The 12,621-nt window shown below is 35.8% G+C and overlaps 1 protein-coding gene across 1 annotated transcript in view; it reads left to right on the forward strand.

Moving 5' to 3' along the window:
* LAMA2 (laminin subunit alpha 2) overlaps positions 1–12,621 on the forward strand; it is a 604,135-nt gene that overhangs the window by 549,452 nt on the left and 42,062 nt on the right. Inside the window, exons 49-51 of the mRNA XM_057737971.1 lie at positions 3,006–3,130; positions 8,245–8,407; positions 9,076–9,220. Coding sequence (XP_057593954.1) covers positions 3,006–3,130; positions 8,245–8,407; positions 9,076–9,220 — 433 coding nt within the window. The remainder of the gene's footprint in view (positions 1–3,005; positions 3,131–8,244; positions 8,408–9,075; positions 9,221–12,621) is intronic.

Raw genomic sequence — 12,621 nt, forward strand, 5'->3', positions numbered from 1 at the left:
ACTTAAACAATTGTTGTTTTGCCCTAATTTGTGGCATCAGTTTTTTGATATTCTTATTTCAGTTGCCTCAAGAGCAAAGTGTTTTTTAAAGATGCCTCATTTTCTGAATCAATTTATGATTTTTTGATATGAAGTGCTATAAAGTTCAAACTCACATCTAATTAAAAGATTTATGAATGCCTTGGGAAATATCACAGGAGTCATAAGTCTCAAATCATGATCCGATTTTTAAAGTTTTCAAGTTGCTCTTCTCATTCTTATCGAGTAATGCACTTAATATTCATAATTGCTTCGTGACAGGTCCTTGTGCATTTCAAATTGCAAAGTGCCTGCATTTTAAAGAAGCTCCTGTTGATTAAATGGAATTAGGTGTTGGAAAACGACCTGTGGGTGAGATGTAAGAGCACAGCCAAATATAATGGATAATCCTGGGCTTGTCAGAATCATCCTGGGATGTGAATAGTCAGAAAATGTGAAAAGCCAGGGTGACCCCAAACTTATGAGAACTCAACCTTCATATAAAGTGCGGTTGTTTTATTTGCCTTGTGTATGAGATGTGACTCTAAAGTATTGGAGTGGATTCCACAACTGCACACTAAAATCATCCTCATTTCTTAGAGCTGCTTATAAATATATATGGTACATAGTAATATACAGTCGTATTGCCAACCTTCTCTCCTACTCAAAAAGATAAATATAGGCATAGCACCAAGTAATTAAAAAAAAACATAAATTTTGAAATTAAATCCAGGTTCAATTCCCTGCTCTATCACTAAAATATGACCTTAGGCAAGTCACTTAACCCCCTTGGGCTTCAGTTTTCTCAACTAGAAAAGGAAGAGAAAAATATCTACCTGCTTGCATATTGTAGGATACAATAATAAACTTTTATAACAGTTATATAGCCCTTACTATGTGCTAAGTAATGTTCTAAGTAATTGATGTGAATTAACAATTTTCATAACAACCCCAAAAGGTAGAGAGTATCCTCCTCATTTTATAGTTAAGGAACCGGAGTAAGAGAGAAGTTAAATTATTCACCCAAGATCACACAGCAGTCAGTGGTGGAACTGGGATTTGAATACTTGTTTCCAGGCACAAGAGTCTCTACTCTTAATCACCATCCTCTACTATTGCAATGAACAGTAAGATTAAATGCATAAAAAGTAAATGCCTAAGGTATGGTAGCCATACTATAAATTGTACCTTAAATAATTCTTATTATTATTCAGATGTCACTAGGCATAAAGCAACTTTTTTATGTCTGAGGGGAAAAAAAGAAAAAACAGGCAAATGAAATCTATAGAAAATCTGAATCATTTTGGCCAAGAGTTTCAAGGCTCATGCCATACCAGACTATGAACCAAAAACTGAAACCAGCAACTAGATCAACATGCTAATGAAAATTCAAAAGAGCAGGAAAATATCCCAAATATACTTTTTACAATGCAAGAAAAAAACAGAAAGCAAGTAGAATCCACAAGTAGGATAGCCAACTTCTGTAAAATTAAGAAAAGCTTCCACGGGTGACAGGGAATTCCAAGGACCATTTCTGACTTGTGAATGTCAGTCTTGACAACATTCCTTCTCCATGACAGCACCCCACTTGATCATAGTGGTAGGAAGAGGTACGTGTTGATGAGTTTAACCTAAAATTATAACTACAGATGTTTAACTACTCAGTGACTATCTTCTTATATTTGTTCTAAAACCCAAACATGTCGATTCACTTTTTCCTTCCAGGTTATTCAGATCAATGTGGATTCACCTTCGCAAAGTATTTCTAAAGTTGTAGAATTGTGACACACTGATGCCAAAAGAAACAGTTGTTTAAATTACAGCAAGATTCTCTAGAGTGAATTGAATCATTCCCTTCCTTCTTGACTTATATACAATGAATTGTCATGTACACACTGTTATATTTAAAATAGATAACCAACAAGGACCTACTGTATAGCACAGGAAACGCTGTTCTATATTCTATACCTAAATGAGAAAAGAATTTAAAAAAAGAATAGATGTATATGTATAACTGAATCACTTTGCTGTACACCTAAAACTAACACAACATTGTTAATCAATTATACTCCAGTATAAAATAAAAACTTTAAAAAAGACCTTTCCCAGGATTTCCCTGATGGTCCAGTGACTAAGACTCCACACTCCCAATGCAGGGAGCCCAGGTTCAATCCCTGGTCAGGGAACTAGATCCCACATGCTGCAACTAAGAATTCTCACACCGCAAGTAAGACTTGACACAGCCAAATAAAAATAAATAAGTAAATAAATAAATAAAATTATTTTTTAAAATTTTAAAAAGAGCTTTCCATGTGAGAATCACACCAGGGTTGTCATTCAACAAATATTTATTGTGTCCCTATTAGATGCTGGGCTCTGTGCTGTGTATGCCTGCAAACAACAACAACAGGGTCCCTTCTCTTACAAATTTACTCTGTCCCTTCATTCTCCTGCACTGGAAACCTACTTGAGTGTAAAAGGAAATGAAAAATTGGAGACAGCAGTATCATAGGGTAATCTATGTGTAAGCTTTTTTCCCCATTGTGTAGTCAGTATGTACCCTTTTTCATAAGCTTTGGTGAGAAATCTTCTTAGTAGTGTAGGAGCCCTGACATTTGTTAAACACCTCTTCTGTGCCAGGCACTGAAAGTGGTACCATAAATAAATTTTCTTATTTAATTTTTCTAATAATCTCATATTACAAACCAATAAAAAAAAAAAAGAATCTCAAAGAGAATAAGCAGTTCACCTAAGGTCAGAAGCTCGGAGTGATTGTTTACTAATGGTGATAAACTGGTATAGCAGAGAATAACCAGGATCTGTGAGTTTATAATATGGTTAAAAGATGGATGTGTACACAACCAAGACTTTCACAAAGAGTGGATAATAACTACTCCAGATTCTACTGCTCATATAATGACTCTCATGGGTACTCTAAGATTTTTTTGTGAAATTCTAAATTCTAACAAATATGTTTCTCTCTGCAGAAGGCTGATGCTGTACGTGTGATTACATTCACTGGCTGCATGGGAGAAGCATACTTTGACAGCAAGCCTATAGGGTTGTGGAATTTCCGAGAAATAGAAGGTGACTGCAAAGGATGTACTGTCAGGTTAGTTGAGAGGAGGACTCTCCCAAGGTCCGTCTGGCCTGTGCATCACAAAAGCTTTAATTTTATTGTGCAGTGTTCTATTATCATGTGGATGATATGCACCAAGTTTGAAGTGATTGTGTTCAGAGATGGATTTATTAGGAAGTTAAGAAATCTCAAGTCCCCTCCCTCATTTGTGCAGGCACTTTCCAAGGCCTTGAGAAGTACCCTAGTACTTTGACATGTTCATATGTTTTTGTAAAATTTTCAAAGGTAAGATATTTTAGCCCCAACCAGTTAAGACTACTATCTCTTTCCACTCCAACTTACCTTCATGTCGAGAAGATGTTGAGTGTCTATGGCTATTCTGTAGTCATAATTTATTTTTACCTAAGGAAAGTGTTCCCTAAATGGATTAAGCTTCAGGCCTCTCAGAACCTGGATTCATTCTGCTTATGTTTACAACAAAGTATAGAACCATGCTACAGGTTTTATCTCCTACAGGATTTTTCAAATGACACATAGCATCCTATAAGTGTTTCAAGAGGAAGCCCATGGGACTTAAAGATTCTGCTTAAGTGGAGAAGGAGAAGCAGAGGCCAAGATAGGCCAGGAAAAAGCTCCATAATAAACATCATTAATTATAAGATAGAGGTTAGAATGTTGGAATTCAAAAATATTTTAACAGGCATCTAAAGCATATATAAACATTCTTATAAAAACCTGAATAGAGGATGTAAAGCAATTAGGTAGAAGTAGAGGATTTCTCTGCATAAAAATCTTTAAGCCCACTGATCAACTGAGACTACAGCAATTTTAATTATATTAAATTAAAACTATAGAACTTAAAACCTGGAAACTTAATATACACACATAGCAACTCTAAAATCATTAGGCACTAAGGAGTTTATGTTTTTTACTTCCAATATAAAGTGCACATGTACATTTCTAGGATCTAAATTCCTCATCACAGTATAGTTCACATTTTCTTTTCAATATCTTTAGGGTTTTATAGAAGAACGTAGCCCAAATATATTCTTTCTCCAAGGGTTTTAACTTTTAGCTTTCTATGTTTTTGTCTTCATGGACTTGTCGACATGGCATTGAGGACAGTTTGAAAGCCTGATCCATTCATAGTTTAAAGTGGTTTTGTTAATAATCTTCAATAAAATCTAATATAGAATGCTGCCTGTAAAATTCTTTCAGTACAATAAGGGCAATGGAGGTCTGCGTTAATATTCTGTTACTCACAAATCAACACTAACTTTTCCCTAAATATTTCTTTGCTAAATTTATAAGTAGGACTTTCAAAAGCTTATTATTAACCAAACATCTAAAGCATTTAAATATCCTTTCAGCAGTGCATATTATATGTTAAGGCTGTAACATCGCTAATTATCAATTCTGCAAAGATCTTGTGCCTTCAGTATATAAAGTATTATATGAATTAATATAATTATAATAGTATTCATATATGTATATGAATTTGTAGAAGGTTTTTCACATTAAAGAGATTCACACTTACAACTTCCTGATACTAGGATAAATACAGTCCAGTCCTAGCCGTCAAGAAACTTATAGCCAGGAGGGAAGAAAAGATAGATACTAAAATAGTCAAAATGCAAGGCATGATAAAAAAAAAAAATACCCTTAAAAAGGTATACTCAGAGTATACTATGATTACTCACATGGAATTAAGATCTGCTTCCTGGAGGAGGTGACATTTAAGGTGGGCCTTAACATGAAGTAAGTGTCCAAAAGAGGAGGGAGATGGCAGATAGAAGGTGGAGAGCATTCCAGTCCTAGGGGCCATTGAGAGCAAAGATAGGAAGGCTGGGAAGCCAGAGTGTTTTTAGAAAAGAGCAAGTCTGTTCTGCTGTAACACATGCTTCATGAATGTGAGTTCACTCAGACGGGACTGGCAAATGGGAGAACGACGTCAGTAAGGTATGGAAGTCGCACCAGTTCATACATACTTCTTCCCAGCATATTAGTGTTTTGCAGCACCAAGTAAAGGCAGATGAATGCACAATATCAATACAGCAAGCTCAAGAGTATAGGGTCCAGAGCACAGCCTGCAATGCCCATTCAAGCATGAACTTGCCCTCGGCTTGGCCAAGCACCCCGTCTTGAAGTGTTCCTTGCCCAGTCCTCCGCCATCATTGTGCAATTTCACCACATCTGTCATATAACCATGTCAGCCCTTCCTTACAGTCCTTGCCGTCAAACTGCTTGCACCTAATCCTTTTAGGCTAAAGTTCTACATTTACTGAAATAATTCCTTATTTAAAAAAATTTTAATGTCTTTTTGAATTATACTAATATTTTGATCAAGAATGTTACTGTTTTTGTGAATGCTGTAATTACAAAGTCACAAGTTTTGAGTGACTTGCCCTAGCCCTATTTTTCCACAAGCCTTAGTATTTTTAGAAATAATATTTATAGAACTCCTGGTATTTGTTTGTTTGTTTTCAAGAGAACATATATCACATTTTAACATAAAGCTAATGGTTGCATTTTTAGAGCAGAATGATTATGTGAGGGAGATGAAATAGACAAGGCTACAAGACGTAGACTAAGAACACTTTGTAGAAGACCATGGAATGTCAGTTTTAGAAATTTGCATATACTCAGTAGTTAGTAGAAAGGATATAATTTTTGTAATACTTTAGAAAGGATTATCTGTCAGGGCTATAAAAAAAAGTGTATCTTATTTTTCTTAAACTTCTGAAAAATCACATTAAGATTAAAATAGGAAAAAAACTGCTACAAGCAAAATATATTTAGCTGAACACTGAAACAATGATGAGATATTAATATACTATACTTCAATGTTCATCTAGTTCTATGGTTAACAAGTTTTACATGGAAGAGCGTGGCTGTTCCAAATAGCATAATTAGTCTTTACTAACCTGACCAGAAATCAAGGTTCTTTTGAAACAAAAGGCAAGTTAAGAAGCTTAGCGTTTATTAATTATAAAAGAATAGTCACTCTTCCTGGTAAATGTATTGAAAATGAATAGGAAAACTCTAGTATAATGTTAAATGTTGAAATATGATAGACTATACCTGGAAAGATTCATCTTTCCCCCACCTCAAAAGTCACCAATTTGAAGCCAAATTTACCTGGTTTGGGCTAATGAATTAAATGAAGTAGGCTGATGTACATCTGTATGTTTTGCTGTTCTTTTACAAAACTGTTGCTCGCAGATTTGCCTATTGTTTGAATAGAAGAATCTCTTATAGGGTTGGAGTGAGAATAGGTCTTAGAAATCGTTCATTGATCTAACCCTTTCACCTCAGACTGGAGACACTGAGACCTGAGGTGTTGAGTGACTTCTGAGATTCCACGTCAGACTCGAGGGTATCTGCCATCTATTCATCTACTCAGTTATTTTTTCCATTATGTGTTGAGGAAATTAATAAACTAAGGGCATAAGAACATATAAATATCCCAGAATTTTTGTGCAAGAAAAATAAAATGACATATTTGACATATTTTTTTTATTCCGAGGCTTATTCTGACGTTATATAGTGAAGTTTTATAGTTTTCTCTTTTCAAGTTGTAAGTAACAACGCACTGGGCCAAAGCCTTCGGGAAACTGTCAGTGGTGACTCCTACACCCTTCCTGGGGTTATCGTTGGTAGCATGGCAGTATATAATGCAAAATCCTAGTATTTGAGAACCTCACGGAACTTCTCCTTAGTAGATTCTACGTTACATTTTCTTATCTCAAATGTGATGCTCCAGATTTTAATGGATTTGTTATAATGATGAAGGAAGGCCAAAAAATAGCTAATTTGTTCACTATAAATTATATTATTAATAGGCTGATTTAGTCCCTCAAACTTTCAGTTAATGCTTTTCATGAATATTGAAAAGACATCTTGGAAGTTTACATTAGAAAAAAATATACACGGCACCATCTGATCTTATACCTATTTAGATATAACTTAAAATTACAAAGACCTAACTGTGAAAGACTCACATAAGACTCTTCCCTACCTTTTGTCTTCAGAGTTTTATTTCTCTCTTTTCCAAAAACAGAGAGAAAGCCAACTTGTCTAAAATGCATAATAGTTCTTCTTCCACAAGCCCGTTAATGTTTGTACACTATTATTTTTCTCATTAGTGAAGATTTCATGCAAATAATATTCTAGGCTCTTGTTATTTTATGACATTACTATAATACTTCTCAATATCTCCTCTCTACTCTCAAGTTAATACAATACTCCAATTTCGCAGATTCAAATGTAAGCTAATTTGCAGATATTTAAAGTTTAAAAATATCTCCACAATCGAAACTTACTCTGTTAACATCAATTAGGTAAGATAGATAGATGATAACTTTTCATTTGAAAAAGAAATCTTTTTAAATTTTATATTTATGACAACAGATATTCATTAATTATTCAACCATTATTGACTGAACATATATTCTCTGTGAGGCAATTTGCTTTACTAATATCCCCTTCATTCCACAAATATTTACCAGATTCTTCTATGAGCCAAGTACCACACCAGATGCTGAGTTTGTGCCTGGCATGGAGTCTGGCCCATAATCTCTACTTGGTTTCATAGAGCTTATACTCTGGTGCAGAAGACAGATCAGCAAACATACATTGTCTGAATTTAATCTGTCCCAGAAAACCTACTGCATAGCAAGAGTTCAGAGAATAGGAGCTTCTATTCCACTACAGCTTTTTTTTCTTACAACTTTAGGTTAGTACCTTTCAACCAGCTTCACCCTTTTCATCCAACCCCTACTCCCTATTGTGTTACGTATTTGGGAAATGTAATAATGCATTCTCAGCCCATTCCAAAATCCCACTAATTCACACCACTAAAACACACTTAAACACTAATATAACTATCTATCAAGCACTTCAGCAAAAGCATTTAAAACATCAATGACCTAGTTATTGAACGCTTAATGAAGTCAGGTGAGAGATGACAGTTACTTGGTCTGGTGGTGGCAGTGGAGCCTAGAGAGAAGGGGAAGGATGGAAGATATATCTGGGATGGTTCCTGCCCTACAACAGCCTACAATCCAGTCTCAGAAGACAGTGTGATTTATTGAATACTGGTGGACCAAGTAGACATCATCTGATTCATGTGAAATGTCTCTCTTCAGTCCGCAGGTAGAAGATAGTGAGGGGACTATTCAGTTTGATGGAGAAGGCTATGCATTGGTCAGCCGCCCCATTCGTTGGTACCCCAACATCTCCACTGTCATGTTCAAGTTCAGGACATTTTCTTCAAGTGCTCTCCTGATGTACCTTGCCACACGAGACCTGGTAAAGATTTGCACAGCCGATTTTTCAGGATTGAAAATATGTGTGCTTCTTCCAATTCAGTTATCAGTTATTGTTGAATTATCAGTTATTATTCAAAGGAGTCTGCGATGGCTGTGTAATAGTCAAGAGTGCTGCATAGTGTTTATATATTTCCATCAATAACTTTAATTACAGATACAATTTAATTATTAGTTATTTTCAGTATAACTACCTTATAATCCTTTAAGAGAAGCACCCAGTAAAGATTCTTCCTGTATGGAAACATGCGGCAGAAAAGCGACTTCCTTAGTCTTCTTCTAGAGACATAAGTCAAAAGATGATTCCAAATATCCTCATTATTTTTTCCAGGTCACTATTTCTTAGTAAATTCTTTCAGGGGACATACTTTTTAGTTTGCTTGATGTGTTTTCAAAGGAACCCACTTTTACTCCTGTCGTAAAAGGATACATCCTAGCAATTTGGTTGTGACCATTTGCACCGTAATATCACACCCACAAACATTCACAAAATAGTAACACCAATTCTATTTCCAAAAATGGATTTCAATTACAGATCAACATATTCAGTAGTTTAGCCATAAAGCCCTATTGTAAACTCCACAAAGAAAGTGAATACACATCTATTTCTCTGTGTATCTAATAACTGGTGTATTTTTACTCTGTTAATAGAAAGATTTCATGAGTGTAGAGCTCACTGATGGGCACGTAAAAGTCAGCTATGATCTGGGTTCAGGAATGGCTTCCATTGTCAGCAATCAAAACCATAATGACGGGAAATGGAAATCATTCACCTTGTCAAGAATTCTAAAACAAGGTGAGTTTCTATAGTAATAATGCACTCTGAGCCTTAATCATGCTATCCAAAGCTCCCACATACCTAATCATGAGGAAGACCCTGTCTGTCATTTTAGGTACTCACAAATTCTGTGAAAAATTGATACAGTCATTTGTTTGGCTTAGATTATAGGTGGTTTGGGTTAGACATGACTGATTGAAGAGCCAAATGGTTCTCTGTCATTTTCTTTTGAAACTGAGAGCTTAATTTGAAAGCATAAAACTGTCTTACAACTTGTAAAATTATATCCTGTAGTAGATTTGAAAAGCGTGTATGCTTTCCTTTTCTTCCTGTTTTGCCAAGATGCTTCCTTTAGAGTGGCCCACAGGTAGAATTTGAAAATGCCAAAAATGTGTGTGTGTGGAAGTTAATAATTAATAATGTAACATTTTAATGTTTCCAAGACATTACACTTTCACAAACATTTCATTTGCTCATGAAGCAAGTATTTTGTTCTGGTTTACAGAAAAGAAAGTATAGACTCCAACTTATATGTGGTCCCAAACATATATAAGATCCCACAACTAAGGCAGAAATCCAAGCCTATTAGGTCTCAGTGTGCTGCTATTGTTATCTTAGTATAATTCCCCTAATTCCATGTGCTATGGCATTACCAATATCTGCAAATGAAACTTTATTTTCTGTTCACGCCAGTGTGACATTTCATAAAAATTTAGGTATAACTTTGCATCATCTTTCCTTCCTGCATTTAACAAATATCTGCCAAGCACTTAGTAAGTACTAGGCAAGAACTAAGTGAAGTCTATGATAAGTCCTTGCCTTTAAGGAATTTGCAGTCTAATGGGGGAGATAGACAAGTCAATCAATGGGTAGAGAATAGAAAGCTAATTGCCATGTAGATTTATGTATAGCAGGCTAGGAATCTCAGAAGAGAGAAAGTTGAAGTCAAACCCAGAGACCAGCCCCCAGGGGAGTGCCCTGAGGCACAAGCAGGAGCTGAGGAGTTCTGTAGGTAAAAAGCACCTTCGGACAGTTCAGAGAGGTGACCGTAGTGTGAAGGCCTGGAGGCCTCGGGGAGCATAATACATCATCATACATCATTTTCCAACTGCTTTTCCTTGGAACAGGAAACCCTGGAGAAACTCCTCAGTTTGGACAAAAGCTGGCTTTGCACTTGTATGATAAATTTGAATACTGCTCTCTGCATACGTTGTTCCAAGCGAGAGAGGCACAAGGCACAGTAGTTAAGAAGAGTGTTTACCTGTTTGATCCAACACTTCCCAAACTTTTTTGATTACCAGAATCCTTCCGTGCCATACTAGCATTTGGCTGAACACACTTTGGGAAATGCTTTAGGAACTAAAGCATAAGCTAACAGGATGAATGTTGGCAGAAAAATGTCAGATGAGGCTGGAGAGAATACAGGGTCAGTTTATAAAGGGCCTTATGAACTAAACTAATGAGTTTCAGCTCTTCCTTATAGCAGTAGGGAACTACTAAGAGTTTTAATCAAGAGTGTGACACCATCAGATTTGTGTTTTAGTAAAGTTTCCTTAGTGGCAACCTGGAAGGTAGATTGGTGATCATTTCAGATGCTACTGCAGTCTGCAGGAAAACCAGGGAAAGAGCAAGGAGAATGAAGCCATGAGAATGGATAGGAAAGAATGGAGTTGAAAGATAGTAAGCATTTTAAAATTGAGGAGCCTTGTGATATTCTCAATGTGGAAACTAAGATTTTTGTTTGTTTTTTTTTAAAGGAGATCAAAAATGATTCCTTTTTTTTCTCTTCTTCTTAAAATACCAAAGAACATATCAGTACCATTTACCAAGCTATTGGATACAGGAAAAAGCATAGTTTTGGGGAAAAGATGCTAAGTTCTATTTTGGACATGTTGTATTAAAGGTACACTTAGTATCTTTAGCAACCTAGGGTAGCTGTGTAATTGACACGCAATTAGTTATGCATATCTGAGGATTAGCAGAGTTCTGAAGGAGAGATGGAAGCTGTAAAGCATCATCGTGTTTTAAATAGTTGTAGCTTAATAGAGATGTGAAAAACAAAACAGTCATATCTAGAATATGATGATCCAAAGTCCTCGAGCAAACAGCAATATTGAAGCAGTGTATTAAAGGAAGACCCCACAAAGGGAGCTATCAGGAAATAATCAGAGAAAGGAAAAATGAGAAAGGTAAATTTTCAGAAGATTAAACTGGAGGCAATGTGACCAATTAGGTACAATAATAGTTCAGACAGATGAGTGATGGCTCAAAATAAGATTTAGAGTAGGGGGACGTCCCTGATGACACAGTGGTTAAGAATCTGCCTGCCAAACATAAACTGTTATGCACCTAGAGAAGTATTTAACCATACTAGTAAGCAAATGTTATTCAGAAGCTAATTGCTAACCATGTTCTATACAGTGTTTTTTCTGTGACAGCAGGTCATACCCAGTCTGTGATGGCCCTGGTTGTGTTAACAAAACTTGAAATAAAATATTTCTTACAGAAAAAAAAAAAGAATCCACCTGCCAATGCAGGGGGTACAGGTTCGATCCATGGTCTGGGAAGATCCCATATGCTGCAACTAAGCCCATATGTCAGAACTACTGAGCCTGTGCTCTAGAGCATGTGAGACACAACTACTGAAGCCTGCATGCCTAGAGCCTGTGCTCTGCAACAAAAGAAGCAACCACAATGGGAAGCCCATGCACCACAACAAAAAGTAGCCCTCTCGCCACAACGAGAGAAAGCCTGCGTGCAGCAACAAAGACCCAAAGCAGCCAAAAATAGGAAAATTTAAAAACATTTTTAATTAAAAAAATAAATTAAACAAAAAAGAGTTACAGTGGGATTTGACAGTAGGGAAATGCAAAATGAATCCACAGTGTGATACCAGTATACAATTACTAGAATGTCTAAAATTAAAAAAGACTGAACATATCCAGGGCTGGCAGGGATGTCAAGCAAGTGGAATTCTTATACACTGCTGACAAGGAAGTAAAATGGTACAGCCACATTGGAAAACAGGTTGGCATTTTCTTAAAGAGTTTAATATAGACCTGTCATATGAAACAACTATTCCACTCCTAAGTATTCACCTAAGATATGTGAAAGCATATAATCCGTACAGAGACTTGTACCAGAAGGTTCATAGCACCTTTATTTGTGATACTCAAAAAACAAAAAGCAACTCAAATATCCATCAGCAAGTGAATGAATATGCAAGTTGTTGTATATCCACACAATGGAATACTATTTAGTGGTAAAAAAAAAAAAAATGAACTATTAATTTGCACACAAAATGGACAAATATCAAAATAATCTTTCTGAGTAAAAGAAGGCAGACAAAAAAGTACATTTATGGAAAATGATATAGAAAACACTACCATATCACAGAAAGCAGATAGAGGATATTTGTG

Source organism: Hippopotamus amphibius, chromosome 6 (assembly GCF_030028045.1).
Source record: "Hippopotamus amphibius kiboko isolate mHipAmp2 chromosome 6, mHipAmp2.hap2, whole genome shotgun sequence".
In the NCBI taxonomy this organism is placed as follows: domain Eukaryota; kingdom Metazoa; phylum Chordata; class Mammalia; order Artiodactyla; family Hippopotamidae; genus Hippopotamus; species Hippopotamus amphibius.